Source organism: Pan troglodytes, chromosome 5 (genome assembly GCF_028858775.2).
Source record: "Pan troglodytes isolate AG18354 chromosome 5, NHGRI_mPanTro3-v2.0_pri, whole genome shotgun sequence".
Classification (NCBI taxonomy): Eukaryota; Metazoa; Chordata; class Mammalia; order Primates; family Hominidae; genus Pan; species Pan troglodytes.
In genome coordinates, this window is record NC_072403.2 from 9,360,966 (window position 1) to 9,378,078 (window position 17,113).

At 44.3% G+C, this 17,113-nt stretch overlaps 1 protein-coding gene and 1 long non-coding RNA gene across 12 annotated transcripts in view; one reads left to right on the forward strand and one right to left on the reverse strand.

Annotated features, from left to right (window-relative positions):
• The window catches only part of SLC22A23 (solute carrier family 22 member 23), a 186,961-nt gene that overhangs the window by 138,555 nt on the left and 31,293 nt on the right, over positions 1–17,113 (reverse strand). For 6 of the 11 annotated variants that reach the window (XM_016954836.4, XM_016954835.3, XM_016954834.3 and 3 more), the window contains exons 2-3: positions 7,285–7,388; positions 1,669–1,823 (exon numbers count right to left, since the gene is read on the reverse strand). The exons of 1 other annotated variant lie outside the window; for it this stretch is intronic. In XM_016954836.4, the coding sequence (XP_016810325.1) occupies positions 1,669–1,823; positions 7,285–7,388 (259 nt within the window). The remainder of the gene's footprint in view (positions 1–1,668; positions 1,824–7,284; positions 7,389–17,113) is intronic. 4 more of the 11 variants (XR_010157883.1, XM_054685581.2, XM_063812758.1 and 1 more) reach the window with 2 other exon arrangements.
• LOC107975035 (uncharacterized) lies at positions 2,123–8,948 on the forward strand. Its single transcript, XR_001718210.3, has 3 exons — positions 2,123–2,391; positions 8,116–8,326; positions 8,856–8,948. It is a non-coding gene; the product is annotated as an uncharacterized LOC107975035 (long non-coding RNA).

Here is a 17,113-nt window from a genome sequence, read left to right on the forward strand (position 1 = left end):
CTACCCTCCTTCCTTGACACTGGCAGACATGGCTAATGGATCAAGGTGTTCTCTTCTGCTGAGCCCCAAAGTCTCCTCAGAAGTCTTCTCCCCGTTCTCTGGCAGCTTCAGCCAGTCATTAGTAGTTGGCATGCAAGATAAAACCAATACACCATCTTTGCGGTAAGGTAATTTTCCATGAACACTCTCTTGCCTGGAGGTGGTGAGGCTGAGGTTATATTCTCTGCAGTGCTCCTGAAGCACAACTATTCCATTTTGTCCTAGTGCAGAGCTGTCCCCTTTTATGGCCATTCACATGAGAGGACTGGACTGCCCTCCCCCTGTGAGAATGGAAGCCTGACAAGGACGGCTGCCCAGAGCAAGGGTTCCGGCGCACTTGCACACATGTGGGCCAAGGGATTGCCTGAGGGCAGGACCAGGAGGCTTCTCCAGAAAAGTGCTTAGACCTGTTCCTCTGCACAGACTGTCAGGGGTCAGGGCCATAGACAACGGCACAGGCATTTTGCCCGGGGAGGTTCAAGCCCCATACTCGCATTATTTATTCAAAGAAACAAAGTCCCCAAACACCATCAGCCAGGCCCACTCATCTTGTCATGCGTATCTTCCTAAAGAACTTCCCAAGAGACAAGGGTTCTAAGACAAATGCAAGTAAACTGGAAAAGGTGATTTCTAAGCAACTACAATTCAGTTAAACATTGATGACAAAACGGCCAACTACGGATCTAGAAGAATATACCGGTAGCCTTTTTCTGTGTCTGCTCCTTCCTGTGACAATAAAACTATGTCCTGAATGGATTATATTTCTAGTGGAACAAAAATTTTAGCTATCTAAAAGAAGTCTTTAATATGCAAATTTAAGAGAATTAGAACTATTCTTATGTTGTCACACTGGAAATTGCTACTTAATCTATACCTGACTGCTATGCGTGTGGTCAAAGAAAGAGAAAAAGACAAAACACATGGTAAATCTTACAGTATTCCCAACAGATCTTTCCACAAAGTGACTAAAAAGTATATAGCCAGTAAAGAAGTAAAATAACCACGCCTAAAACTCTTCTTCTCCTTATGGGTGTGTGGTTGTGTTCTAGCAAACACCACCTACAAATAAGTGAAACCTAACTATATTCAGCAGAGTTAATACAGCCAACAGACAAGATAGATCAATGAAAGAAATGTCTCACCCTCCTAAAAAGACCAAATACTAGCAAATGCTGTCATTTACTTTTCCAGTACCAATGCTTAGGTCTCAGTTCCAGACCACTTAAGGACACAACTGTGGACATGAGAATGTGGAAAGTTTGGATTCTGTGTGGATACCCAATTATGCACCAGATAGAAGCACACAGGATGTCAATGCAGACAATTCTGAAGAAAACCGAAAGCCTCTCCATATCAGGAAAGAACCGATCGCCACTCCTCCAAGCAATTACGCAACCTCCCGTGTCCTTTGATGTGCACTGAGCCCGAGCTGGAGATCAGGATTGAGTGAAACGTTTCACGGCATCACCTGAAAAGCCTCTTTCACAACACTTGAGGCCTTTAATGTTTGTGTTTCCACAAAACTGCCAGCCCACACGAGCAGCATGCACAGTATTTTTCCCAGAACCTCCCAGGCAACAATACTTTTGCTAAATTCTTTCAAGACTAGTCGTGAAGGCTCCTACTTACGTAAAGCATACAAGGTGAGAATGATTCCAGCCAGGCAAAATCCTTCAAAGAACCTGAGTGTGCTGAACATTGTCACATTCACTGACAGTGCCACAGTCAGTCCAAAGATCAGAATGAAGATGATGGAAAACAGCAGCACAGGCCGCCGGCCGACCCTGCATATGGAGAGGGAAAAAGTTAGGAATCACTGTGAAACAAGACAATGACGCTAGATGCTGAAACCCGGTGTCCAGCAGGCACTCAATATATGTTGAATGAGTACTGGGTAAAAAGTCCTGTGCCATCTATACTCATTCACTAGATCCTAGGCTACTATGGGTAAAAAGGGAGATTTAGCCCAACCCCCTAATTCTCGAGATAAGGGAGGAGAGATCAACCAATTACAGAGTAAGAGAATTCAGACTTGAGCCCAATTCCTGTTGCTGAGTCTATTTCTGAGTGTATAGTGATATAATTCAAGGCAAGGGGAACAAAATTAATAATTCTCCAAACAGGAACCTTGATACACCCAGCATAAAAAGTCTTGAGAAATCATTGACCTTTGGGATTGGATCAAAAGTCAACATGGTCACCAAGCAAAGCGGCTTTGTTTCCTCTCCCCAGGTTGTTAACTAAGTCAGATACCTGATCCTACACACAGCCTATCCGAGCCAGGGCCAAGCCATCTGTCAATTTGTTTCAGCTACACGACGAGAAGTAATTTTTAAGGGATCACACACTAAGGTAAGACAGCGTGAACTTTAAATGCCCAGTGACCTGATAGTGAGCTGACAGTGCAGCCCCTCGGCTGGACTGAGAGGCAGGGAGCCCAGGCTGTGATGATTCTCTGGAAAGGGCCACAGATACCCTCAATTCGTGGGTTCTGGAGCTGGCCAGTTTCAGATCAGTGACCACTAGGGGGCGATGTGCTTCTAGAGTGCCTGGGAGGACAGTAGAGGGTGGTCCACAAGAATGGGAAAGTCACCAGTTCCTGTGGCCCCATGCTAACTTTCCATCTTTCCTTCATTAACCGATTAGAAATAAAATGGCAACAATAACTCTCCATCAAACACGATTGGCTTGGTCTAAAGGATAACTCAGAGAAATGGGGGCAGAGTGGATGCTATTTGCCAGGAAAAAAAGGGGGAAAAATCCAGACCTCCTGTCCCCAGTACCACAAAGGGTAGCTGAGGGGCTCGAACTGTCCTAGACGTGTTAATTACAAGACAGCTACATGCAAGTAAAATGCCCAGAAAAGACAAATATACAGAAACAGAAAGTAGATTTGTGGTTGTCCAGGACTGGGGGGTGATGTTTCCATCATCCTCTGAGGGGATGGGAATGTTTTAAATTCAGAGTGTGGTGATGGCTGTACAACTCTGCAAATATACTAAAACTCATTCAATTGTGCACTTAAAATGGGTGGGTTTTATGGGATGCAAATTATATGTCAATAAAACTTCAAAAAAAAAAAAGTAAGGCATGGCCTTACCCTATAGAGATAGATGGAATTTTAAGAAAATACAGAGAAAGGAACAACAGGATGAAATTACACTCAGAACTTTTAGTTCTAACCATTCCCATCAGTCACTTTGGTTTAGTGAAACAAGGTCAAGGCTGGGAGCTCAATGTAAGTCAATAATCTCACCTGGAGATTGTAGCCATTACTTTCCCTTGTCCAGTGCTGGGATCAGGAAGCCCTTACCAGCAAAGACTGTGTAGCTGATTTTGTCCAAATCTAACTCATTGACAAAAATAAATTTAAAATACAGCTTTAGTCATTCTCCTAAAATGAAGAAAAATGAACTAACTCTAACATTTTGCATTACCCTTGACTTTCCTGGTCTGTGAAATGGGGATAAGCCTTGACTTCCCTGGTCTGTGAAATGGGGATAAGCATCCCACGTTGTGGAGTGTTGAGATCCTTCACTAGGGGGGATGATGGGCACAGATGCAATGCCTGGCACAAAGGAAATAATGAAATGTTGTAGTGCTCATTCCTTCCTGCGTTTCTACGTCCCTGATGCCTACCAAACATGGTTTGCTCTGTTCTGATATTTTAGAAAAGATGTTCGATTTTTTTAAGCGTGTAGCAACCATTCTAAGTCCCTGCCTCCCGAAAAATGGTTGCTAAAATCAACAAGTAAAACTTATCAAGGTCTACAGGGCAAACACTGTCTTTGAAGTCAGAGTGTGTTGGTTCTGAATCCAGGATCACCACTTCTGAACTATGTGATCTTGAGTAAGGCCAGGCTTGTTCAAATGAGCCTGGAGTTCCCTTTGGTAAGGGCCAATTAATGTCTGCTTCATAATGTTATCGACAGGAGTGGATATGAACAAATGCTTCAGCAAGCGTTCAATACATGTTAGTTACAAGCATGGATGGTTCTCCTAGAAACTGGCTCCCAGGGCAGAACCCTCTCAGAGAGGACTGATAAAGCCACAGTCCTTGTCCGTAATGCAGAGGACTTTATCACTTAGGATCTGTGGTGGGCAGAACAATGGTCCTCAAATCTGTCCATGTCCTAATCCTCAGAACCTGTGAGTAATTTACCTTTCATGGCAAAAGGAATTCTGAAGATGAGATTAAGCTTAAGGACCCTGAGATGAGGTGACTTTCCAGGTAGGTCCAATCTAATGACAAGGAAAACCTCCCCTGGCTCCAGGGAACCAGAGAGGTAGTGGTGTGAGAAGGACTTGACTTGACATTGCTGGCTCTGAAGACGGAGGATGGGGCCATGAGCTATGGAATGCAGGTGGCCTTTAGAAGCTAGAAAAAGCAGGGAAGCAGATTATCTCCTAGGTCTTGCAAAAAGGCATGCAGCCCTGCTGACACCCTGACTTTAGACCGGTGAGAGCTTTGTTGGACTTGTGAACTGCAGAGCTGGAAGATCATTCATTTGGGTTTTGGAAGCCACCAAGCAGGTAGCAATTTGTAACAGCAGCCATAGAGAACCGACACAGGGTCTCAACAGGAAACAGAGGTCCCACTCAAATGAAGTGACTGGAGGAGATGTTAATAAAGGGATTATTTACGGAAGAGTAAACAAGCTGAGAGGGAACCCACAACAGACGGTGTTTGACCTTGCGGCTCTCGACAGCAGGGAGTAGGGGAAGGATGGTCCTGGCCCCAGAGAGAAAGAGGTGCTGTGTGGAGGTCATGGACAGGAGGTGGCTGGCCCCTCCAACCTGGCAGAGAGCAAGCTGGGCATACAAGTGCCTGACCTCACTCTCCTCTCCCCTGAGGATCTACAGCTGGTGCTCCCCACTGGCCACACTCGGCCAGGAGCTGGCGGGCAAGGGGTCCTCTGTGGAAGCCCATACTGGCCAGCTTCCCAGGGCAGGCTGGGGAAGGGGGCAGAGGGCTGCTGCAGTAACAAACACAGCGAAGAAGTGAGCGCATCCCTGGGGCCACCGGCCATCGGCCCTCCCACCCACCTGAGCTAGCAGATTCTATACCAATACCCAGTGAACATCCCCAGACAAAACTTGGTGTCAAAAACGTAACTTTTTGAAGAAAGAAGTGTACTACTTAAATGTTACTAAATGCTGACTGCAGCCTTAGGAAGCATATTGTATGACTTGATCCACTTCCCCTGCAGCCATGAAACTGGGCCCATAGCCGAGAGGTCTGGAGTTCCCTTTAAATGGGTTTATTTCCTTTTAAGCAAGGCTCAAGCAGGGAGTCAAATGCCAGAAAATGGAGTTGGAAAATACCAAGCTTTCAAACTGAAAGGGAAGCCCACTCAAAATGTTCAAAAACTACCACTCAGGCAGCCTGCCCCTGATTCCCGGGGCACCCCCTCAAGCTTGCCCATCTGAGGAGGAACCTCAGAAAAGCAACTGCAGAGAAATGGTTTGCGATGTCAGACTTCTGGTTACTCTAAGAGCAAGATCCAAACTTTTTTGTCCTCAGGCCTGGTGTGTGATCAGGGAGGCCACATCACATGTGTGTACAAGAAGAAAGTTAAGAAAACAATCTTTAAACAATTTAAACTGTTACAGACTGGTTCATTCATAAAAGTCGATTTTTACTTTTCTATTAATTTATTGAATAAGGACACTACAACCCCAGTTGAGTTTGCATTTTTTTAGAAAGACAGTGACATGGATTATATTAGTATATTTTTCTAACCTATTTCAATGTAGATTTCTGGGAAACGGTATATTTTAGACCAATATAGCCCACACTAGAAACCTATGAACTCAAGTATTTGGTTTAAAAAAATAAACCCTGTGTTGCCTCTACCAAAGAAAGCCCCCAAGAGGTCCCCTGCGTAGGTCTCCAGAGGTCACTGACTGCTTCTCTGTTGCTGTCCACAGAGAACGTGTCCATGAGAAGCACTTGCAAATCATGATGAGGCAGATGTCAAGCACACAGGAAATCACATTACATGTCAGCTCAAGGAACTCCCAAATACACGCTGGGTTTTGGAAGAAATTTTCCACATGTGTAATGTGACCCTCTGCTGCTGTCCGCCCAGGCACTTGCCTTGGCCAGCATTCTCAGTTAACTGAGGTGCAGAGGTCACAGAACCTATAGAATTTGTTCCATATCACTCTGGGCCCTTATATCCTCAAGGCCAAGATGTCTTGATTCACCAAAAAAAAAAAAAAAAAAAAAATCCTTTAAAGATAAAAGAATGTAAGCTGGGGAGACAGTTACACTACGCCTCTCTCCTGAGCAATCTCGCTACTTGAAAAACCTGTCAACATTGTGCAATTGCCTCCCTGCTTAGACACATCACCGCTGCTGCCCCTGTGACCACAGAATGCCTTAAATAAAAGCGCTGCAGCATCCTGGTGGAGGGGCAGGCTCTGAGGCCACGTGGTGGCTGAGTTTCAAGTCCTGGCTCTCCAGCTTAAAGCTGAGTGAACTTGGAGATTTTACTTACACTTCTCTGCTTTTTCAACTGTAAAACACAGGTAATAATAGCATCTCCTATTAGGGGTGTTGTAAGGAGATGTTAATGTATGGAACTACTTAGCACAGTGCCTGCTACACGGTAATCTTTCAGCTGCTAATGTTATCATTATTGCATATGCATTCTCACCTCTGGCCACCACCCTCCCCTGCCCACAGCGCCCATCTGTATTACCGAAATGCTCTTTATCACTCAAGGTGCAGCTCCCTACAGACCCCACAGAGGCATCTCCTGGCCAAGCCAAGGACTGCCCCTCTCCAAAATCTACGTGACATTTAGAGGAGCTAATCAGCATTGCCTGACTCATTCAGCTCGCATGGGGGAAGGGTCTTTAGCTTCCCCATCCCCTATTTTTTAATGCATCTTCTGCATCTGCCCCTTAGTGCATCCACCCCCTGCAGCCCTGCACATAAGTCTTCAAGCTCTTTCTAACGAAACATCAAAGGTTAGAAGTAGATGGGGCTGCAGGCTGGTTTTGCTATATTCTAGAAGCTAGAGAATTGCTTTGAATTTAAATTCACACTTCCAAATGATCTGCTACATGCATGGGCCATTTCTCCGAGCTCTGCATTCTCCACGTGGCAGCTTTGGCCTTCTGCTCTGGCACTGGGAAAAGACAGTCATGGTAAGCTAACACTGACTATTTTTCTTTAGCCAGCAAAGGCGTGCTGTGGCCTCCAAAGGTTCATGCGGCGGGCACGTTGGTACTCACCAGTCAGCAATGCATCCAGTTATTAGGTAGCCAAAGATTAATCCAACCAGTAAGGAGAACTTAGCGATATGGACCTTCCAGGCATTATCACACACAAGATCCCACTAGAGAGGGGCAAATAGAAAATAAATCAGAGAGAAACATACACAGAGCTAGTCGTACTCAATTATAAGGGCAATACAATAACCCTGTAGGGACCACCGCACCATTGCCAGTACCATGCCACATACACCAGTCAGAGTCTCTTCCACGGTTTTGAAAACCCAATGAGACATATAATTTGCCCACAAAAGGAAATGTAACATTTTAGTCTGGGACAGATTATAAGTCTGCAAAGAATGACGCGGGAAGTCTGGGGATGTGTATTCTTCTGTCCCAACCACCACGGGAAATGTAAACTGAGGCAGAGGTGGGCAGCCACGGAGACCACGCATCCCTGAGGACCAGTGGTCCCTCACCATGAAGAGCTGCTCTGAGTGCCCAGGGGCTGGGAGACCCTGTCAACTTTCTGCATGGGCATCGCGATGACATGAGGAGGTTAAAAGTAACTTTTGCATTTTCATCCCAAAACATTCCCCAAACTTTACGAGGAGTCTTAAAAATAAAGGCGAGCATTAGTAGTAAATGTTGAAATATGAACTTTAACTAAACATTCTATTTTGCCCTTGGAAGTGTCCCTTGCGTTTTCCCATGTTTCCCTCTAAAGCCATCTGCTCTCCTTGGAGAGAAAGCCGGTCAATTAGTAAATATAACATTCAGACTATTATATTGTTTAATAAGAAAAATACAAACAAATACAAATCTTCTCATTTTTCTTTTCTCCACTTGCAGAATCAGGACATAAACCCCTGTTTGTTCCCTCTAAGGGATGTGTGTCCAAGTGTGGACTCAAATCCACATGCAGCTTTCATCTGGGCCAGAGGGGCACATAAGCAGGGTCCCTGCTGGCCAGGCCATGGAGACACAGAGCCGGGGGTCTAGATGCCCCTGCTTCTGCTGCAAAGAAGTGGGCAAAGCTTCTGGTCTGGACGCGCAACTCCAGGTCAGTGGAGACGGGGGTGGGGTGGTGCAGGGAAGAAGCTGAAGAAATTCACGCCAATGCATTTGGGAACGCCAGAGCGGGAGGTGTTCTGGGAGCAGAGGCAGGATTGGAGGGGATGGGGAACATGGAAGGTGGTGGGCTGACCCCTGATCCTAGTTCTGTCTTCTTAGATGTCTCCCCCCGCCCTTTGTCTCTATGCTACCCAGACTGCAGCACAGAGGATCCTTAGAGGGCACTGTAAGCTCAGGTCCTGCCCCATGTTTCCAAACTTCCAGAGCCTTATCGAGGCCCCTGAGGCCACAGCTGTGGTTCTCAGCTTCACTAAAATTCAGGAAAAGCCAAGCTGTGTCAGTGGATGCAGGGAAAGGTGCCTGGCTGGGATAAGTAGAAAGCCACTGCCTGTCACAATGTCCCCACTTCTGCCCTGGACTCCTTGGGACACACACTGGCTCGCTGATGCCCCCAACACAGGTATGCTTTCCAGAGGTCTGAGGAGGGTGACTTCTTTTTCTACCCCATCTGCTTCCAGAGTGATTTGCAACGCCAGGCCCAGGAAGAAACGGAATATGGGAATGTAAGCACAGACTGCACAAGGGCCTCATCAATAAAAGACGGCTTGGAATTCGCTGTTGTCAGGGTTTATTCATGAATTTGGGGAGCAGGGCACTGCTGGTTGCACAGATTCTTAAGAATTTAGACACAGGAGCTCCTTACAGGGTTAACTTCCTTCCATGATTGCTCCAGTGGTCCTCAAACTGCTCCAGGGACCAGCAGCATCAGCACCACCTGGGGACTAGTTAGAAAAGGCAAGTTCTTGGGCCCCATCCCAGGCCCACTGAATGAAGACTCCTGCAGGTAAGCACAGCAGTGTGGTTCGGCAAACCTGCCCTGCAACTCTGAGAACTACTGGCCAACACTGCCCTGCCATTTTGAAGACAATGAATGAGCTTCACTGTCTTGGGCTGGGGTTCAAACAACTCCCAAGAGCAGGGAGAAGCAAAAACGCTGTGGGAACCATGCAAAAGACTACTGGCTGCTGCGGCTCTGCTCTGCAAATGCAGGGTTGTACAGCTAGGTGATGAGTTCAGTGAGCTTTTGGAGGCAAGCCTGGAAAACGAACATTCACATATGTATGCTGTTTCTAGGAAAAAATGTATTTTTGATAATAAAAACCTTTCATCACGCAACCTATTTCTAACTTCAGGAATACAGGTTTTGCCTTAAAACGTGAGTGACAGCTTCATAAATCACAGTGGGTGCACATTCTGTTTTTCCAGCTTGGTTTATACACTCTGGGAGAGGAGGTGCTCTCAACACCTGTAACCACTCATCTCCCAGTTGCATCATGCCTTTGGGAGCCTCAGGCGGGCACAATCTTGGCAGGAGAGGAACACATCCCGACCCCAGGTTGCTGCCGGGGAGAAGGGCACCAGCTGCTGTCTCAATGGCAGGGAGTCATTTGAAATGCTTTCATGTCTCCCCCAAGACTTCCCATTGATGAGTTTACTTGAGGTTAAAGGATGCAAATGAGTATATTATGCTTCTATGAGATGGCCAGGAGGCAGAAGAAATTTTAATAAAGCATTTAGGGGACTGGAGGAAATTGCCAATACTGTTGTGAGTTCAGCCACCTGAGCAATGACCAGACCTGGCCTTGGGCAGCCATGACCCCATTAAGGTGCTAGCTAATAAGACGTTCAGTGATCAGCCCTATCCATTAACAGTGCCACAGTGGAAAATGAAGACAGTGGAGGGAGACTGAGTCACTCACACGCCTGGTAGGGAGAGGAAGCCTGGTTAGAAGTATTGCTGGCTCCACAGTTCCCAGCCTGTGGGCTTCCCCCTGGGGAGGGGGTGCAGGAAACCCAGAGCAAGGCAGCCACCTGCTACCTTAAACCCTCCTCAACTAGGCACAAGAATAGACAGCATATCTGAAGCAACAAGTAAACCAACTGGATTCCCAGGCCCAGCAAGTTTACCATGATAAGGGTTACTCATGCCTGGGGATCCGCCTGCAACACCGCCCTTGCCATCCTGGAGGCACCGCTGTTTAGCAGGGTAGGGTAGCGCTGGGGGAACCCATGGCACCGACACCCTTGTTTGACTTCTGCTTCTGGTATTGACAAAAATGTGTCGGGAGAAGAAAATATGTTCAGACACAGTATAATCTCCTAAAGAATTTCAGAAGTATGAGGAAGCTTTGAGGTCACCTGGCTCTTGAAATTTGTTCCATTGCTCTAGAGAAGATATGGCAACTGGTCATGTCACTGACCAGTTGGGTAAGCAATGTTTAAAGCAATTTATAATTTTTCAGATTGAAGAAATATATAACAGGAGTAATGTTCTAAAAAGTACAAAACCAGAACTGAATGTAACGGGTTTTGTCTCTGACGTTACCCTGGTCGCCTCCCTCCCCATCAAATCAATCACCAATTCCAGCAGGTTCTGCCTTTCACATATATCCTGAACATCCCATCCATGCTCCATTGCCCCCACAGACACCCCGATTTATAGGGATGGGGTAGGCGCTCACTCATGTGATTCCAGTCTCCTTCTGGTGTGGGCTTCCTATAGTGTGGGCTGGGAGGCCAAAAATCATACTTCCAGATTCTGGTATACCTACGGTTTCAAATGTGATTTTGGTCCTGCCAATCAGGTGCACACCCCAAAATAACTTTCTGTGTGCAACCTTGTTCGAATTTCTGGCTGACTTGAGTTAGGAAGAGAGTTCAGAGGGGAGGAAGGGAGGCATCCATTTTGCTGGTCAGCTCTGGCAAGGGTTGGGTGGTCTGGGAGCCAACAGTTCTGGAGGTGGCTAAGGAGGTGTGATCTTGGAACCAGTGGTTGGGACAGTGACTTTCTAATTCTTCAGCCTCCTAATGGAGGCACAGTTCCCTGGACAGGCTAGCTCTGCCAGGAATCCTTCCAGAGGCCCGTTTACAGTTGCTCTAGCAACTCAGTAAGCACTATTCCCTGTATTCAGTCCCTATCTCCTGAAATACCAGAGTGGCTTCTGTCATTTGCAAATTGAACCTTGTTCTCTGGTCAAATTTCCTTGGGATGGAATTTGCAGGGGGTAAGCAGACAAGATAAGGCCAAGTCACCATCCATCCTCCCTCTCCTGAACTAATACAAGAGTCTCTCTGCATTAACTCTAACCTCCCTCAAATCCATTCCCTACAGAATAATGAAAAGCATCCTTTAATTAAGCTTGTTAACACCTCATCAGCAGGTTTAACAAGATCATAAAAGCACTAAAGTCACAGCCTCATTTCATAATCTTAGGCTTGCTTGCTTTGTCATTTTTCCAAGACCAGGGACATTCATGATGATGCCATGTGACGCTTCTGAGCCATGACTAAGTGGTGAGACAAATGACTCCAGAGTGTGTCTACATTTCACACACGTTAGTTGCTATGTGTTCTAGCAAAATGAGAAAAAGAAAAAAAAAAAAACCCAAAAACTGTGGAGTCAGAGAACCTATATAGTTTAAGGATAAGCTAAAGAAAATACCATTAATATTATTTTGAAAGGAATAATTCAATTGCTTGACTTGCCAGAGTGGAGAAACATTCATCAAGGAGACTCAGAAAATTTCTAAAGAAGATGGAAAATAAATGGGAGATAAAGAAAACAACCTTATTTTCCACAGTAATGAATTCTATGATAAAATGTAAAATAAGAACATAAAAAAATTGGAAGCAAATAGATTGCTTCTTTAATTTTGAAGTGAAGATAAAATCTCCAAAGAGAAAAACTAAGGGGGAAAAACTACCTAAGGAAACAACTGGTAGATTTTATAACAGTCTAACGATTACTACTTTACTATTAATTACTATTTTAAAAATCTACACATCAAAAATACAATAAGCAAAATTATAAAGACCTAAATTTGTAATATATATCCACTTACATATCAATATACACCAATACTGCAACCAGAAATTGAGTTAAGCGCCCACATGATTAACCAAATATGAAACACAAATAGTTAAACACTTGGGAAATGTTTGATTTCACTAATGAAGACGGCCAGGTGCAGTGGCCCACGCATATAATCCCAGCACTTTTGGAGGCCAAGGTGGGAGGGTCACTTGAGGTCAGGAGTTCTAGACCAGCCCGGCCAATATGGTGAAATCCTGTACTAAAAATACAAAAATTAGCTGGGTGTGGTGGTGCGTGCCTGTAATCCCAGCTACTCAGGAGCCTACGGCACGAGAATTGCTTGAACCTGGAAGACAGAAGCTGCAGTGAGCAAGACTGCGCCACTGCACTCCAGCCTGGGTGACAGAATGAGACATTGTTTCAAAAAAAAAAGAAAAAAGAAAAGGAAAAAAAAAGACAATATTTTGTTTTTCAAAAAGAAAATTTAAAAAAAATTTCTAAAGATGAAGGAGAAACAAAGAGGTACAAATCTGTACAAGGAGCATAAACTAGGCACTGTTTTTCTGGAAGACAATTTGGCAATATGCAGCACATTACTTTAAATGGGGTCCACTCTTTATCCCAGCAATTCCCTTTCTTGGAACTTTATCTCAAGTAAATTATCAGAGACACCCACAGAGGTCCCTATGCAATGATTTTCACTGTTTGTAACTTATCAGAGCAAAAGTTGAGAACCTGACTCAATGTCAATGATACCATAGCGCCATTAAAAATTTCGCTTTTGAAAATGAATGATCGAGGAAAATGCTCATGATATAATTGTATGAAAGCTTCAGAATGGAAAAACGGTGACTAGAAGAGATGTTTGTATATGCAGGAAAAGTTAAAAGAAAATATTCCAAAATATTTTAAAGTGACTATCTCTAAAGAGTGAAATTTTATTTTCAACTTTATACTTTTCTTGACTTTTCCAAACTTTCTACGATGAATCTATAAGCCCTCAAATGACAGAAAAAAAATGTAGGGAAAAATAATGTAAACTCCCACAGTGGTAGCGATGGTGGGGAGGCAAAGACAAAATCATTAAAAAATAAACCAACAAAGGAAAAACCTTTTCGCCTTCTCGGAAACACGTATTTTAAGACAATCCTATAAATTAGGCCTACAGGAAGCTTATTCTGAAAGTGACTGGGAACAAACCATGTCTTCACAGCCTGAAGTTTAAGCACGTTAATGCTCACTGACTAAAGCGAAAAGTGTTTTTTAGGGAAGTGAATGAAAATTTTCCCCCAAGTTTCATCTTTTGTAGTGGAGATCCCCATTTGAAATTGTTCTATCAGCAAACCACGAGGGTTTTACCAATCGCTGTGCACACTGTCTGTTTTAAAGCTGAGCAGTGTCAGTTGAGATAAAAGAAAATATTTCTGTTCAGCCCTACAAAGAGGATAGTACTGCTTAAAACTTCAAAAGCTTAAGTAAAACAAAGTTTCTGACTGGGTCGCAGGAATTTAGAGACATGTAGGGTCAGCATTTTTTCCCCCTAAAACAGAGCTTCAGCAGCCTCTCATGAACCAGTGTTTTATATACCACGGGCGTGCAGTGCTCTGCACTTCTTAACTGCAGACAATAGAAATGGCAAGAACACACACACAGAGTCCACCCTGGAAGATGAGTCACAGACGGACAAAAGAAACACCCTCCACAAGCCAGGCTGATGAAGCACATTAGCTACGATCAGTTTCTCAACATTTAGGGAGGCTATGCTACCTAAATGTGTTTTTCAGTATTTTAAATCTAACAGTTGACAGATTTTTTTTTTCCCCTAAAAGATTCCATCAAAACTCAAGATATACTGCATGACTTGAAAACCTCAAATTACTCTCTACTTTTTGCCTCTAAGCTCATCCTCCAATTTTAGGAGGTTTGTTGTCAACAGTAGCCAACACAACTGCCAATTAGAGTTGGCATCGGTGCAAGCTTCCTTGAGTGACATAATGAACATCCTTGGGTACTCCGGGGAAATTTTTTCTCTTTTCAATTTTGTTTCTCTGTTCTTTAATGAATATTAATTGCTGCTCAAATTGCTCCTCATCTTTCCTTTTTTCTACCTTAGTGCTAAAATAATAACCATGGCACATCGAGGGGAATAGCCGGGGCAAAAACAGATTGCAAACCGTTCCTGCTGGATGGAAGATACACCCCAACTCTAGCAGACCTGCATTCTGAGCCTCTCTAAGGAAACCCACCCCAGAGCCACACCGTTAAAGCTGCTCGTATTTCTTAAACTTCACGTAGTCCCATTTTAATGAGTAATGTAATTTCCGATTCATTCGAACCCTTAAGCAACAATTTTTTTTTTGTCTTTTTTTCTTCAAAGGACAACTCTACTGTCCGCTCCTCTTCTGCGCAGTGCAGCCTTCCTGGTGGGAGAGAAATAGAAACTGCTTCATTTACTGACACTGGGGCTTTCCTGGTTCTCACTGAATTTGATCATTTTTAAAGGGCTAGAGACATAGAACTTGAAAAACAGAAAAAATTACCACCTGAACACATCCTCAGTGATGTGTAGGATTATCTCTGAGGGAAAAATACAATGAGTCACTTTTCTTTGTTTGTTTCTTTTACTTTTTCTTGAAGGAAATAGGGAGGTGCATCTTTCTCAGCAGAGGTTTGCATTATTGAACGTTCTTATTCGTTTTGTACAGGGCCCCGATGGCATTTGGGGAAGCTGAATAGATACCCACAAAGCAGCAGAGATAATTAATAAGCAATGCCCTTTTAGCTACCAAAACCTTGAAGAGTCTTTCCAAATTCTGCAATGTGTATTTTATTAACGGCCCTCATCAACTACCTCTAAGAAAGGAAATTAAGAGTAAGCCCTGTAAGTTAAAAAGGAAGGAGGGAGTGGGGAGGAATGCAGGGAGGGAGGGAGGAAGGAAGGAACCCCACAGATCCCTTAGCATCAAAAGGGAGCAGCTATTAATGCCCTGCAAAAAGTCAGCACACAGGCTTCCAGCAGCTCATTTATATGAAATAACTTGAAGACTGTTAACTTGAGAAATTCAAAAGTTGTTTCAAGTGTTACTGGAGGGTATTTTCTAGTATAACACAGTGTGTCAACAGAGCCGGACTGTAGCATTAACATTTAAGATGTCCCCATCAACTCCGGAAGAGAGCCAGTGGTGGGGAGCTTCTGCTGGGAGCCTCAGGGGATCTCTGAAATGAGAAGACTGTAACGACCCAGGTGATCCATCCTGGAGAGAACTTGGAGGGTGAAGGAAAGTCATCTTCCACTTGCTGAAAACAAATGCCTCAGTGGCTTCCCACAGCCGCAGGCTATGGCCTTGTTGTAACAGGACCCTGTTACATTCCCTTTATGGCCGGAGTCACCTGTCACCTTCTGTTCTTCCCATATGCAAACTGGCTGCCATCAATTCCGGAAGAGAGCCAGGGGTGGCTGCCCCCACCTACCTCTCTCATCACTACCCCCTGCCCCAACCCCTGCCATGACCCAGCCTTGCCAAAGTGCTCACAGCTCCCCAGAGCCTCCATGCCCTTGGCCCATGTTGCTCTTCTGTGCCCCACTCCCACAACACCCTCATTCTCCCACTCCAACTTTTCTGGCTTGATGCCTGCTTTAAAGGACAAACCTCACCACAACCAAAATGATTTGACATTGTATGTCACCTGTCAGTCAAAGTATGGCCGATTTTCTGTACTGCACGCATTTTTTCTTTCAAGCAACACATATTACTTTCGCAAGCACACAACCAAGTGAAAAGGGAAAGGGGTACAAAATTACAAATGAAAATGCTTCTCTATTTCTATAAAGTTTAATAATGAAATGAAATGAAAATGCTTCTCTATTTCTATAAAGTTTAATAAACTCCATTGAGGGGTATCCTCTCCCAAGACCGGATCAGGAGATCTGTGCCTCTGAAGCATCCTGTACTCATGATAAAACACGTAGACTGTTCTTACAATATATCAGAATTGCCTGTTTACAAGTCTTTCTTCCACTAGCTCAGGGGGTGGCAATCTGTAGCCCACAGGCCAAACACAGCCCTGCTGTCTGTGTTAGTAAATAAAGTTTTATTGGCACACAGCCGTGCTCCTTCATTCATATATTCATTTGCAGCTGATTCTGCACTACGGCAGCAGAGTCGAACAACTGAAACAGAGCCCACATGGCCTGCAAAGCCAAAAATATTTACTATATGGCCCTTTTTAGAAAAATTTTGCTGACTCCTGCACTAGGCTGCAAGTTCCTTGAAGAAAGGGACCATGTCTTATTCCTTCATGCCTAAGCTAATGCTCAGAATGAGGGAGGGGCAAAGTGTTAACGTCAGGTAGGAATGACCCTCCCAGAAGTCAGAATGCTCCTGTGTCCACCCGTGTTCACTGTGCTCTGCTATTTATCTTCTTCATCCTCTTTCTGTGATTATTTTTCAAGTATAATTTAATTTAAATAATTAATACATAATTATTATACCAAATTTATATAGGCAATATAGTTTTTAAATGTTTCCACCAAACTTTTCTCTATTGGTAATTTTCCTCCAGGGAAAGATATTTCTAGTTTTATTATAAAAGCCAATAGAAAATTGGGTATATGAAAAATTTATTTAAAACAATGAATAATTCCTTTTTTTTTTTTTTTTTTTTTGAGATGGAGTCTCGCTGTTGCCCAGGCTGGAGTGCAGTGGTGCGATCTCGGCTCACTGCAAGCTCCGCCTCCCAGATTCACACCATTCTCCTGCCTCAGCCTCCCAAGTAGCTGAGACTACAGGCGCCCACCACCACGCCCGGCTAATTTTTTGTATTTTTAGTAGAGACGTGGTTTCACCGTGTTAGCCAGGATGGTCTCGATCTCCTGACCTCATGATCCGCCCACCTCGGCCT